The sequence below is a fragment of the Cynara cardunculus genome (assembly GCF_001531365.2).
Source record: "Cynara cardunculus var. scolymus isolate 2C chromosome LG 11, CcrdV1, whole genome shotgun sequence".
Lineage (NCBI taxonomy): Eukaryota > Viridiplantae > Streptophyta > Magnoliopsida > Asterales > Asteraceae > Cynara > Cynara cardunculus.
In genome coordinates this window covers 15063254-15076964 of record NC_037538.1, presented here as the reverse complement: position 1 = coordinate 15076964, position 13711 = coordinate 15063254, and the positions used below count along the sequence as shown (strand labels likewise).

Here is a 13711-nt window from a genome sequence, read left to right as displayed (position 1 = left end):
AAGATAAGATTCAAAATTAAATTCATCATGAGTTATTAAAAGTTATCTCATTCATCTCCCATTCAATTGCTCTAGAACTTTCAGTCTCGTTCTCGCTCTCTTGATTCTTTGTTCTTGGTGTAAATCGAACACATTTGTGAAGTCGTTTAAATATGTTGGATTTTAAATATATTGGATTTTAAACTGTTATACAATTTTTTCCATCAATAAATTGTAATTGGAACTATAACTTTTATTTATTCAAATTGTATTAATATGTAAAGACCAAGTGTAACTTATATAATCGTTAAATCTTATCTAATAAAACCAGTAAAACTTCAAAATCGTTAAAATTCATGACTCCCGCCGCATTACGCAGGTACACAGCTAGTTAATTTATAAATTCAACACTATAATTTTTAATGAGTAAAATAGACAATTTAAACAAATTCAGACGTTTATCACTTTACAAAAACAAACAGTTTTATTGATTCAAATTCCAGACTTCAACACCATCTCTTATAAATCAAAAATAAAATAAGACTTCAGATTTCAACACCTCTTAAAACAACAAAATCCACCTAATTATTTTTCAAAATAACAGGAAATTTTGAATTGCATTAATTATTTATGTTTGGTAGACTTTAAAAAAAGAATAATATTTGTAGGTTAAATAATAGACTCCTCCGCTTTAATTAATTATTTTCTTCATATTCATGTTTGATTTTCAATCTGAGCTTCTGTCCCGCCCAAACCTTCTCTCTCCCTTTTCTTCCAATCTGGACTCCATTTCTCTCTGTAATCATCTCATCCACACCTTTGTCGGATCTCTTCTCATATCTTCATTCACTCTCCACAATCTACTCTGTTCATCCATGTCATTTTCCCTCTCTTTTCTCCTTTCTGCACCTCACTGAAACCCTAGAAATCACTCTGTTGTTATATTATGAATCATTATCATATATATGAAGCCATCGGCCAGGGAAAATACTCCGTATTGAACTCTATATCTCAACATCTTTATAATATAGTTTTTCGTCTTTTTTTGTCTCAATTTAGTATTTAATTATGTTTACGATGGTTTGCAGACTGTGTATAAAGGGAGGAAGAAGAAGAGCATTGAATATTTTGCAATTAAAAGTGTTGATAAGTCCCATAAGAGCAAGGTTCTTCAGGAAGTAAGCTTCTTTCTTGGTGTTTGTGTTTGTGTTTATACAGATGGGTTGACTGTTTTGCTTATGATCATGTGAAATTGAATGTTTGAGGTGGAGATTGTAGTGCACTGCAGATCCATGTGAATATTTTATTTACTTACTTACTGTTGTAGTGTGTCATACGATCCATAAAAGTTGGACGGTTTCCTTCTTTATGTAAAATTTTAAGCTACACTTGCTCAATTGAACACTGTCATCATTGCATATTGTAGATCGCATTCATTCTGGTATATAGGGTTTCTTATGTTGTCATTATTGATGTGAATTTAGGCGTTAAACTAATAATCAAATACATTATTTTAACCAGGTGTAGGACAAAAGTTGGAATTTTTATGGAATAGGTATTTGATTGTCATTCTGGACAGCTTTTTAAATTTTTTTTATCATATGGAGAAGCAACTGGCTTAGTAACCAAGAGGATCAGAGAAAAACTGGTGTTAATTAGAGTTTCAAAGACTAAGTCATGCTGTAATGCCTTATTGATGTGTGGATAATGTATACTCTATTTGTTAAACGTAATTTGGAATGACTAGGTTTTAGAAATGTAGATGTTTACTGTAGAGAACAATGTTGCTTAAAAAAAGTCGGAAATTATTGTCTCTGAAATGGCATGTTCAAAGCCTGGTCGTGATGATTTTGTTGCCAAGACTGTTGAAATCTGACTTCATTTATGCCGTATTCTTGGACTAAGTATTGACCCCAACCTTGCATTATGTATAAAACCTCTGATTTATGGCAAACTTAATAAAGATGTCAAAATTATAAGCTATGGAGGACGAGGAGATAGGATTCAACATTGGCGATCAAATGATGCTTTAGACAATCAGTCAAGGATGTAGGTTTCATCATTTCAGTGGGCATAGTTGTTAAAAGGAGCCTGAGGTGTGCCTACTGCCTAGACTCTGAGGCTCATAAGGCTCAAAGTCCTGTGCCTTGTGGGACTAGGCGCTCCTCATAAATAGTTACTAAATCTCAAGTCAAACCCGAATGTTAAATAAATTTTCTCATCTTCTTATCTCCTAGACTTCTTAAAAAAGAGTGATTAAATAGATGCCATAAGTCACCCTGATATTAAATACACAGTTCTTATAACTTCAAGCCTCTTTCTCTATAAATACCCCGACCTTAAAACTCTTTCCTCATGGCTCATGCTTTAAACCCTTCTCCCTTCTGCCTCTAAGTACTGCTGGTTGCTGGATTGGAGTACTTGCGACATATTTGAGTTGTGTATAACCGTGTCATAGTTGTGAAAAGTGCGCCTGAGGCGCAAGCTTGTGGGCTTTTTGCATGTCAAGGCGAAGCATATTGATGAGGCACACTAAGGCGTTGGGGCTTGGCTGAGGCGCCGTATGAGCCTAGGCGCGCCTTGTAAAGATTTCTATAAAACCAGTCAAACAAATCCTAGTATAAAATAAGAAGACTAATATTAATTACGTCTTATAATCTCCTACACTTCTACAAAAAGAGTTATTAGATAAGTTCTTATATTAAATAAGTCAGTCAATACTCATACTCTATAACTTCAAGGCTCCCTATAAATACGTTCCATACCTTATACTCCTTCCTCAGGGTTTTAAACTCTTCTCTTTTCTAGTTGCTACATTGGAGGCTTGTACTTGCTGCATTGTAGGCATATACTAGTCAAGACTTTATCGAGATATGTTTGAACTTGAACAATGTTTCATAGAATGCTATTTGAGTTGTGTATAACTATGTGTGTGTGTATATACAATTTTTTTATAAGATGCGCCTCGCATTTCTGAGGCCCTGCTTCTCGCCTGTGCCTCACATTCTTGAGGCCCGCGCCTTGCGTCTAGGCTCTAGACCCCTTTGTGATTAAGTGCGCCTTGATCTTTCAACAACTTAGCTGTGTGTATGTGTGTATATATATATATATATATATATATACTTATTTATAAGTTGCACCTCACATTCACGAGATCAGCGCCTCGCGCCTAGGCCCCGGGACCCCTTTGTGCCTGAGTGCGTCTTTAGCCTTTAACAACTTTGTCGGAGGGAGAGGTCGAGGATGATGGAAACACATAGGATAAAGGTGGTGGTGGTTAAAGTGGAGAGCTGCCATAAGAGTGTTGTGTGACAAGAAAGTCCCCGTTAAAAATAGAGGGGAAACAGTATAGTGTAGTCATCAGATCAACCATGTTGTATGTGTCAGAGTGTTCGGCGATGAGGAAGATGCAAAAGTGGAAGTTGGAAGTTGCAGAAATGAGGTTGATCAGGTGGACTTGTGGTCTGAGGTCTTTCAGGCAGAGTTTTTCCTAGAGCTTTACGTTGGATGGAGGGTTATTTTAGTTTATTACTCTTCATATCATATTTATGCGAGTATTAGGTTTTTCATGCTTTTGTTGTATGTCAGGCTTGAATTTTTCTCATGCTTTTATTGTTTGTCAGGCTTAATTTTTTCTCATGCTCTGGTAGCTGTTAGTACTGAGCTTTCAGCTTTGTGATTCCTTGTTTGTTTTATCTTATGCTCCTTGTGTATCCCTGTACCTATGCATGCTTGAACACACTTTTATGTTTACTTCCTCACTAGTTTTCTTGTATATATTTTTGTATTGCAAACTGAGGGTCTTCACAGGAACAGCCTCGCCACCCTTTGGGGTAGAGGCAACGTCTGCTGCATCTTTACCTCCAGACCCTACCACTCCACTCCTGGGGGACTGAAGGCAGGTTCTCCATAGAGTGCTCATGGGTTGGGTTGATCGGGTTGAAGACATTTGAACAACCCAACCCAATGCTTGCGGTTTGAAAAAATCTTAACCTAACCCAACCCAATGCTTGCGGTTTGAAAAAATCTTAACCTAACCCAACCCAATGCTTGCGGTTTGAAAAAATCTTAACCTAACCCAACCCAAACCAAAGTGCAACCCAACCCAACCCAACCCGTACGGGTTGGTCGGGTTGATACTTTGATATATTAAAATATTATTCTAACCTTGAATATGTTATTTCTCTACTCATAATTTCTTTTTCATCATCAACCATTTGATACAACTTATCCATATTTCTTACGTATATCACATTCAGTTAATTTTCTCAATTTACATATATATGTTTACAGTTACTGAACATATATATGAATGAGTTATATAGAGATATGAATAGATTGAAAATATGTGTATATGAAAAGCATACATGATAGTGTAATTATCTAATGTATATATTAGTAGAAATTCAACAATCATATTAAATCCAAGAAATAAAAGGATATCGGGTTCATCAGGTTGGGTTTGGTTCAAATAATAGTAACCCAATATCAACTCAATACCTATGGTTTGACAATTTTGCAACTCGATTAGACATCGGGTTGCTTCGGATTGGGTTATTTCGCGTTGGGTTGGGTTGATCAGGTTTTTGAGCACCCCTAATAAGATCGGGTAAAGCCTATTGAAGAAAAATCTGAGACTCACTCAGAATCCAGTTTAGGACCGTGGTAACTGCTTAGACATAGACATGCTTCATCTGTCTTATGTTATCAAAGAGTTCTTTTCAAGCTAAAATACAAGTTCTATAGGACGATGAAGTAGTTTACCAGGAACTATATGTTGAGGTAGATGTGTGGCCACAAAATGAGGCATGGAACAAAAAATCATGGTATATAGAAGAAGGGGCTGACAGTAGTCGAGCAGAAGTCAGAGCAACACCATTTATGATCGTTAGGTGATCTCAAATGTAGGGTTTTGAATGAGCCAATCAGAAAGGTGACTTGCACCAAGAGAAGGTCGTTAGAAGAGGGAAGTGTTGCCCAAGAATGACACGTTGGAAGAGAGAGATTTGCATCACTATAGTATACCAAATGAATTGGCATTAGATAGGCATGTAACACTGCTGTTCATGTCCCGATATCATTTGGGGTCGCGGTGGGGTGGGTGGGTTTACTTCTATATATATTGCATTTAGGTTCACCATTGTATTTTTCAGTTTTCTTTATATTGTGTACCAACCACTTTGGAATAGAAGGCTTGTTATTTTCCCTATCTTATTTGTATATAGAACTCTCAGTTTTATTCCTGTTTCTTTAATTTGCACTGCAGGTTAGAATTCTTCACTCTTTGGATCATCCAAATGTACTCAAATTTTATTCCTGGTAAGGCAGTCTGCTGGAATGAAGTCGGCAATTTTCTTTTTTATATTTTATAAGTTTCTAATGTCTCAGAAACTTGGAAATATCATTGTGGTTATTAGATCGTTGTTTTAGATGATCTATCCCATAGCAGAATGGAAATTTCAGTTTTATACTGTATATTTCTTCTTTTGAAATAGGTATGAAACATCTGCTCATCTGTGGCTGGTTTTAGAATACTGTGTTGGAGGTGATCTCAGGACATTACTGGAGCAGGTATGGCCAGTTCTTTTGTTTGTCATGCAAAGTCCTTTTAAGTTTGTCATGCAACATTAGCAATTTTTTTGAGACTTGCTACTATGCTAGATTTACTTGTAAATACTAACAATACAATTGTTGTGTATAATATTCCCACCTGTGACTGAATATTTTGCTTTAAGAATTCTATCACAACCTTTTTTAATATTTTTCAAGGAAATGAAACAATAAACACAGATTTACTAGAACTTGAAAAGGGTGATGGGACATGAAATGCTGTTCTCTCTGGATACAATTTAGTACTAGAAGGGTAGTGTCATGTCTGTCACCTCATGAAATGGTGTATGGATACACAGTGGTGAGTTGAGAATCAGTGCGGTGTTAAACACTAAATCCAATGCCATAAGGATCACCTTTGGTAGGTCATGAGAAAGACCACAGAGGGAAATAGTAGATCTTTTGTTGATTAAGGTGTAGAGATCCTAAACTAATAGTGTTATTTGATCAAATGATGTTTAACTTTGATAATACAAATTCTCCAAAAACGGTATGGTTGCTAATCTGGCACACTATGTGGTCCCCCCATTTTCTATTGGACTGGATGGGTGGGAGCCATTTTAGTTTATACAAGACATTGATTAAGATTTAAGGATGCCAGATTCTATGTTGGAGTACACTTTTCAACCAATGGATATGATCGATATTAGGTTATTGAGGGATTGATGATTTGGTGAACAGTTTTTGTCATCTTGTACAATGTTGCTGTTGGACGCTTCCATTAAGCATTAGAAGCAGTACTATTGCCTCAGCCATCTATGCCCCCCTATGGTTTCGTATTACCATGAGCCCCCTACTGAAGTTCTCTGGTCATTTGCTCCATCAGCCTGGTGTTCCCAGGCAGGGAATCCACTGAACTCGGGTCATTCCTGCTTCAGGTTGGCTCAAGCTATGCTGGTATTTCTTTGAGCTGGTAGCCTTTCACAATTTCATTATGTTTCTGAGTTTGGCCTCATGGACCATCAGTGTAAACTACAAAATCAATGCTCGACATAATGACACATACTCAACCTATCAATATTGTCCTTGTTTACTTTCTGCCACACACCAGTCCATGTTTCTCCAATTGTTGCAATGTTTTTATCCCTTAGACGACATCGCTAGAACAATTCTGTTATGTATGTCATTTGCATTGGCTGTAACGTCAAAAAAAGTAATTTGAATATTTTTTAAAGTTTGTCCCTCAATTTTCATTATTCTAAGCATCTGAACGTTCATTTTCACCATCTTGATTATTTTTTTTGAAAAAGTTACACAAGCAGAAGAGAGATAAAAGGTAGGATCTTTTTTTTTATGTATATCAAGATATCTGAATTCTAAAATTCAGGCACTCTTACATCTTCATTCTCATCTTCTTTTCTTAGACCGAGTCTCTAAAAATCTAATTGAAAATCAATAACTGCTTACTTACTGGTACTTTGAAGCTGTGAAGCATATCGTCTCATAAGAGTTGCTATGACATTTCATATTTATTTAATTAAAAACTTCCTTTAACTTGGAATGTAACAATTTGTAGAAGGAAAATAGTTATAAGCATCGGCGTCCGATAAATCAAAAGAAAATAAAGAAAAGGATTGAATTAGAATTTGGAGGAAAGTTTCATTGTACCATTGGTTACTAAAAGTTTTCAAATATATTTACTAGCATAACATCCAATTAAGTTTAAATTTAGTTCTAAGTAACTTTTTTTGATTATACTGAAGGGCTAAAACACATGAAAATTTAGAGTTTAATTGTTTTTTTATTTTATTTGATTAACCTGGATATCCAACCCGCTATGCGAGCCGACTAATTCCAGGGCGACCACCTGCTTTGCAGATAGCCCGGAGTCAATGCATTTGAACCTTCATGGCCACAAGGGGATTTTTATTTCTCCTTGGATTTGAACCTGGGCTTGAACCAATCAGGCACCACCTTTGTGGTTGAGTTTAATTGTTTTAATAGGTAGCTTTTAGTCCATTGTCTAAATTAGATTTTGGACCAATGTTCCATGCCATATACGAAGGTTTGTCCCCTCCGTAGCAAGATTCTGGAGGGAGATATGACAAGACATAACTCAGTGCCTGTATGTTTTTTTTTTGCTTAATGAGCTTAACAGTTTATCCACTCCATCATTAAGCAATGTTTGTTTTGGGCTTAATTTTTTTAGCTAGAAATGGCCAAGGGCTGTTTGGTTGATGGATTAATCTGTCTGTATAGATTGAGAAGGTTTTTGTTTGAGAGGGTTTTTTCCTAGATGGAAGGAGCGTGTTCTATAATTGGCACGGGCAGGTTTGGAAAAAACTTGGCTTTCTGCATAAAGCTCCCCCTAGAAGTTTACCGAATAAATCACTTTCTATATCATTAAGCTACTACCAAACAATTATATATAGATGACCGAATAAGCTGTGAGTCTCATTAAGCTGCTGCTATCGAACATGCTCTAAATTGGATATACCACCATGTATCTGCTGTCCACGTTACTGCAGATAGGCTTTAATAGAAAGAAACACAGCCCCTATTAGATGAGTCTAGTAAAACTTCTTAAAGCGTTTTCTATAGCAGAATAATCTTTCGCTATGCTCTGACAGACATTTGATGTATAGCTTTAAGGAGATATGCCTTCTATCATACACAAACATTTTTGTTACCTCTAGCGGATTCTGTCCACATAGAATTTAGAAAGAACATCATAAGTGAGTATAGCGTAGTGCTTAGGAAGAGTACGAGAGACTACGCTATAGGAAGAGTACGAGAGATTTGATGTACCCATAATTTATTGTTGTTTATTGGTTCTTTCTATCATGCAGTATCGTTTCTCTGAAAATTTGTTGTGATGACATTATGGTAAAAGCAAATCATTGAGCGACTACTGCTTGTTTATAGACCAACATAGATTGTTGTTACATGCCTATGACACAAGTAATATTTTGACTGAGTTACAGGACAGTAAACTTCCAGAAGATTCAGTACATGATCTTGCACGGGATCTTGTCAGAGGTTTGCGGTAAAAGACTTTCTAGCCATGATGTACACTATATTTTCAAAATGTATATGGATGTAGAGATTGTAGCATCTGATTCTGTTTCAAATTGATCAATCTTCAGGTTCTTACACTCGAAGGGAATCATCTACTGCGACTTAAAACCATCAAACATCTTATTGGATGAAAATGGTCGTACAAAGGTATTTTTACTGTATTTATTATTGTTTGGTTGCTTATTTTCTACTAACATTTTTCATTCTGCACACGTATTGCAGCTATGTGATTTTGGGTTATCCAGAAAATTGAGCGATATATCTAAAACGCCTTCTTCCCTGGTGGGTCCTAACTATTCAAACTGCATTTCTCTATTTTCCTTTTGTTACATGGGCATAAATAATGGAGATCATTTATTTGACGGTTTACTATATAATAACTTACCTTGACATTGTTTAGTTACCACAAGCAAAGCGTGGAACTCCATGTTACATGGCTCCTGAGCTGTTTCAGGATGGGGGAGTTCATTCTTATGCTTCTGATTTCTGGGCTCTTGGTTGTGTGCTATATGAATGCTATGCTGGTAGACCTCCCTTTGTAGGGAAGGAGTTTACACAATTAGTAAAATCCATTCTCTTTGATCCAACCCCATCCCTCCCTGGCAATCCAAGCCGTCCATTTGCGAATCTTGTCAGTTCTCTCCTAATAAAAGATCCAGCAGAGAGAATACAATGGTCTGAGATTTGTGGTCATGCCTACTGGAGAACAAAGCTCACTCCAGTGCCTTTGCCTCCTCAACCTGCTTTCACTAATATGATAGAACTTTGTTATAAACCATGCCTCTCAGAACGCAATGGTGAGAAGCCTCTTCAGAACAAGACCCCACCCGGAAATCGTGACAATTCCAAAGGTCCTGATGAAAGTTCTATGCCTCTTCATAACACACCTAGTAGAGGTATATCCAGTGGCCGAAAGATTCAACCAAAGGCTTCAGGCAAAGTAGTGGATGAGAAGCAGAAAGAAGAAAAAAGTAACACAAAGGGTGTCAATCTGCTACGTCTATCTAGGATAGCAAAGTCGAACTTACAGAGGGAAAATGAAAAGGAGAACTACCGCAGGCCAATGCCCAACAACTCGGAGAATGATACTGACGTTAAAATTGAAAACACCGATATGGAGCTTGATTTTAACGAGAACACTGAAGATGAGACACAAGATGAGCCTGACATGCCTGGTACTCCAAACCATACCCTTGACGAGAATTTATCAACTCCAGATCAGGAAGAGAGAAGACTAGACGAGATAGATAGAAACACACACAATTTGGTTGCATCACCCATGGTTAACACACCTGCGACAGAATACTCCAGAAGAACTGAGCATGAATCTTCTTCAAATCATATTGAAGTGCCTGCTACTCCGCCAACCGCTTCACCTCAATCCAAGATTCAAAGAATCATAGAAGACTCAGGTGGTGCTGTTGAATCTGACACATCCAGGTCCTCCCCTAACTTATCACAGGTGCTTTGGCATCCATCTGATCTCTCGGTGAGACCTGTGATGCCCAGCAAAAAGTCAGATAAAGGATCTGAAGCAGTACCTTCTCTCCCCTTTGATGCAATGCCAGCATCTGATTTTGTGAAAATGTCAAAAGAGCAGTTAGATGGACTCAGCAAATCTATCATAAGCATCCTAAACGGGAATACTCCTATTGGTGAGAAGCAGAATGTGATTAGATACCTTGAGATGTTAAGCATCAATGTTGATGCAGCCAATATTTTAACCAATGGTCCAATAATGCCTGTTCTTGTCAAAATGCTTCGGCAGGCCAAAGTCTCAGCTTTGCGTGTTCAACTTGCTTCACTCCTTGGCTTGTTAATACGACATTCTACCTTTATCGATGATGATTTGTCAAATTCTGGAATATTAAATTCCTTGAATGAAGGTCTAGTAGATAGGCAAGAGAAAGTCAGAAGGTTCTGTATGGCTGCTTTGGGCGAGTTATTATTTTACATATCTACTCAAAGTGATCAATCTAAAGCAACTAATCCACCAGAAAGTCCATCCAAGGAAAGCAGGACCTCATCAGGATGGCAGGTCATCTCTCATCTTCATTGCTTTTATCTTTTGTTTGAGAAGAGTTCTTTTTGATCTTGGGTCTTATATGTGCTACGGTTTCTACTTTCTACCTATTGAAAAATTGAATATGCGATGTAATTTGGCAAATTGCTTGAAAAGTAATATGATTCTTTTTCTTTTGTGTAACATACATTCAAAACCTTCATTTTGGTTATCAATTTTTCATGCATTCTCATATGTAAACCAAGTACCTAAATGTTTGAGATGTCACATCAGAGTTATCAAAATGAAGGTTTTGAAAGTGCGCTATGCGAAATAGGAATCTGATCAGAGTATGCTGTATAAATTTATTTAAGGTTTATTTATTGAAGCAGGTTCCAAGTCCAATGATTTCACTGGTAACATCCCTTTTGCGCAAGGGTGAAGATGATATAACTCAACTTTATGCGTTGAGGACAATAGAGAACATCTCAAGTCAAGGAGGATATTGGGCCAGCCGTTTCACCACCCAAGATGTAATCAATAATCTTTGTTATATATTCCGAGCTCCAGGAAAGCAGGAGAGCATGAGACTTACAGCAGGATCTTGTTTAGTGCGTTTAGTCCGTTTTAACCCTCCCAGCATCCAACAAGTAATGGAAAAGCTCACATTTAAGGAAATCGCTGCAGCCCTTTCAAAAGGCAACGCCCGTGAACAGCAAATTTGCTTAAACCTTCTAAATATGGCAATGCTTGGCAGCAACCTTTTCACCAATATCGGGCGCCACCTTCTCCCATTGGTGGAAGATAAGAATTTAGTACCGACTCTTGTGGCTCTCATTGAGCATGCAGGTGAAGTTCTGAGAGGAAAAACACTTGTTTTTGTGACTTTGCTTTGTAAGAACAGAAAGAGATGGCTTGCACATTTTTTCTTCAATGGGAAATTACTGTCAACTGTGGATCGGCTGGTGAAGGAGAAGGGTGCATATTTGCAGCAATGTTTAGAAGCATTTTTGTATGGTGTAGTGTCTACTATACCGGGGTTATTGGAGACCATAATTGCCGATATTCAGCAACTGCTGGGCGGTAGACGCCAAGTTACTGCTCTAACGGGCAGAGCTGCTGCTTCAAAGACCAATCTTCAACTTTTTTCTGTTGTTCTAAACCTTCTTGGAAGTTCATCTTTCAAACGCAGGGTGGTCAACTCTCAGGTCCTCCAACAGCTCAAAACACTAATCAAACTCGTGGAATCGCCATTTCAGGTAAACAGAGTACCTGTTGTAGATATTTTGTCTTTCACCTGTGTAAATGAATACACAAATATATATTTAGCTGATTTATCAGGATGAAGGTTAATTTGAAAATTGTAAATATTTTGAGAAATGAGGAACCAAATATTTGTAATGAATGTACATAAATACACTTGAATATTCATGATGTTATCATGAATAACCATTCATAATGAATATCATGATATTCATTATGAATATTCATGGTATTTATTATGAATATTTGGCTCTGATGGTTTACAGTTCAAAAATGAACCTGCCCTCTGTCAGGAGTTGATTAAGTTCTTGAACCATCATACTTTTTTTCATTACAGGAGAACCATTGTTCATCTGAAAATGCAAAAAAATAGACATCACACTAAGAATGATCAATTTTGGACAAGCATGACGGTCATTTTTGCATTTCCACATTTTATCGCATTTTGTGTTTTTGCAAGAACTATACGTCTCCGCAGGCAACTCAAAATATTCTTGAACCATCATACTCGTCTTTTTTATTACAAAAGAACCATCAATCATGTGAAAATTCAAAAAGAATTTCCACATTTCATTGCATTGTCTTATTGCAAGATCCATGTACATCCTACCCCCAGACCCTATGTAGGTGTGGGATATACCGAGTGTCTTTGTTGGTGTTTATTTGCAAGAACAATACATTATCTGCAAACAACTCACGATATATCATCAAAATTTCAGGGAAGGGATGATTTTCAGCTAACCCTTCTACGCGTTCTCGAGGCAATCACTGAAGAACCATCCGTGATTGAAGAAAACTGGAGCAGTTTCATCCACGAAATACTTCCGAGTCTTTCTCTTCTTTGCAAAGGAAGCAAAGACGGAGACGCGAGATTCTTATGCTTAAAGATATGGTTTGAAGTGGTCGTTAATTTGCTAAATGAAGTACAGGATGACAACGGAAGACGAGAGGAATTGAAATCGGTATCTCGTGATCATTTCCTCCCATTGTATCCAAAACTAATAGAAGATGAAGATCCCATTCCAATATATGCACAAAAACTACACCAAATGCTGGTGGAGTTCAGCATCCTACAACAATAAGTCATCTCTTTTTCAATGTGTTTCAAATGTATTCATGTTCTGTATGCACTCATTGTTTGAAAGAAACTATGCTTATTTTTATTTGAATTGTGTCTCTAGTTGTTGATATTTCAGAGCAAATCTATTGCTAACCAATGATATCATTGAATTTGCCATTTTTGTTCTTATTTGATGAGAGGAATCATGGAAAAAAAGGATATGTAGTTCATTTGGCTTATGTTTTATGACTCGTCTCTTGACAAGTTATAATCAACTTTGATCTGAAAGTGTTGGCAATGTTAGGTTACCGGTTTTGACATAGCTGTTTTTGGTTTTGTAACCAAAATGTGTAGCTGATGTAGATTGGTATAAATCGGTCCTCAAAGCCTAATCTGTTTTAATTGGTTTGTTGACCATTGGGCCACTTGTTTATATTTTAAAATTTGGTTTTTGACCGGCTAGCCTTAACAGGTCTTTTTGATAACCGATTATTTAATGAAAACGCATTTCATACGGACCGATAATTATAAGGGTGCGTTTGGTACATGAGACAGGACAAAACTTATTGTCCTCGTTTGACGTGACATGGAACAGAGACAAGAATTGGGACAATATAAGATAAAAGAGGTTTTTTCTTGTTCCAGCAAAATAGGTGGAACAATATGGGACAAGAATGAGACATTAAGTAAAACTAGAAGCGTACTCGCGCAGTGCAGCGAGATACATCATGATTTTAATATTTTATTTTATTATTTATCTCAGTCGATATTATAATATG

General features: G+C 36.9%; 1 protein-coding gene across 1 annotated transcript; it reads left to right on the top strand.

Moving 5' to 3' along the window:
- Positions 1–813: 813 nt before the first annotated feature.
- LOC112521883 (serine/threonine-protein kinase RUNKEL) lies at positions 814–13125 on the top strand. The gene is made up of 10 exons (XM_025130877.1): positions 814–973; positions 1068–1157; positions 5246–5298; positions 5475–5550; positions 8514–8575; positions 8676–8754; positions 8830–8889; positions 9008–10645; positions 11002–11868; positions 12592–13125. Exons 1-10 carry the CDS (start codon positions 926–928, stop codon positions 12952–12954), a joined length of 3336 nt encoding a protein of 1111 aa, XP_024986645.1. The 5' UTR covers positions 814–925; the 3' UTR covers positions 12955–13125.
- The last annotated feature ends 586 nt before the right edge of the window (positions 13126–13711 follow it).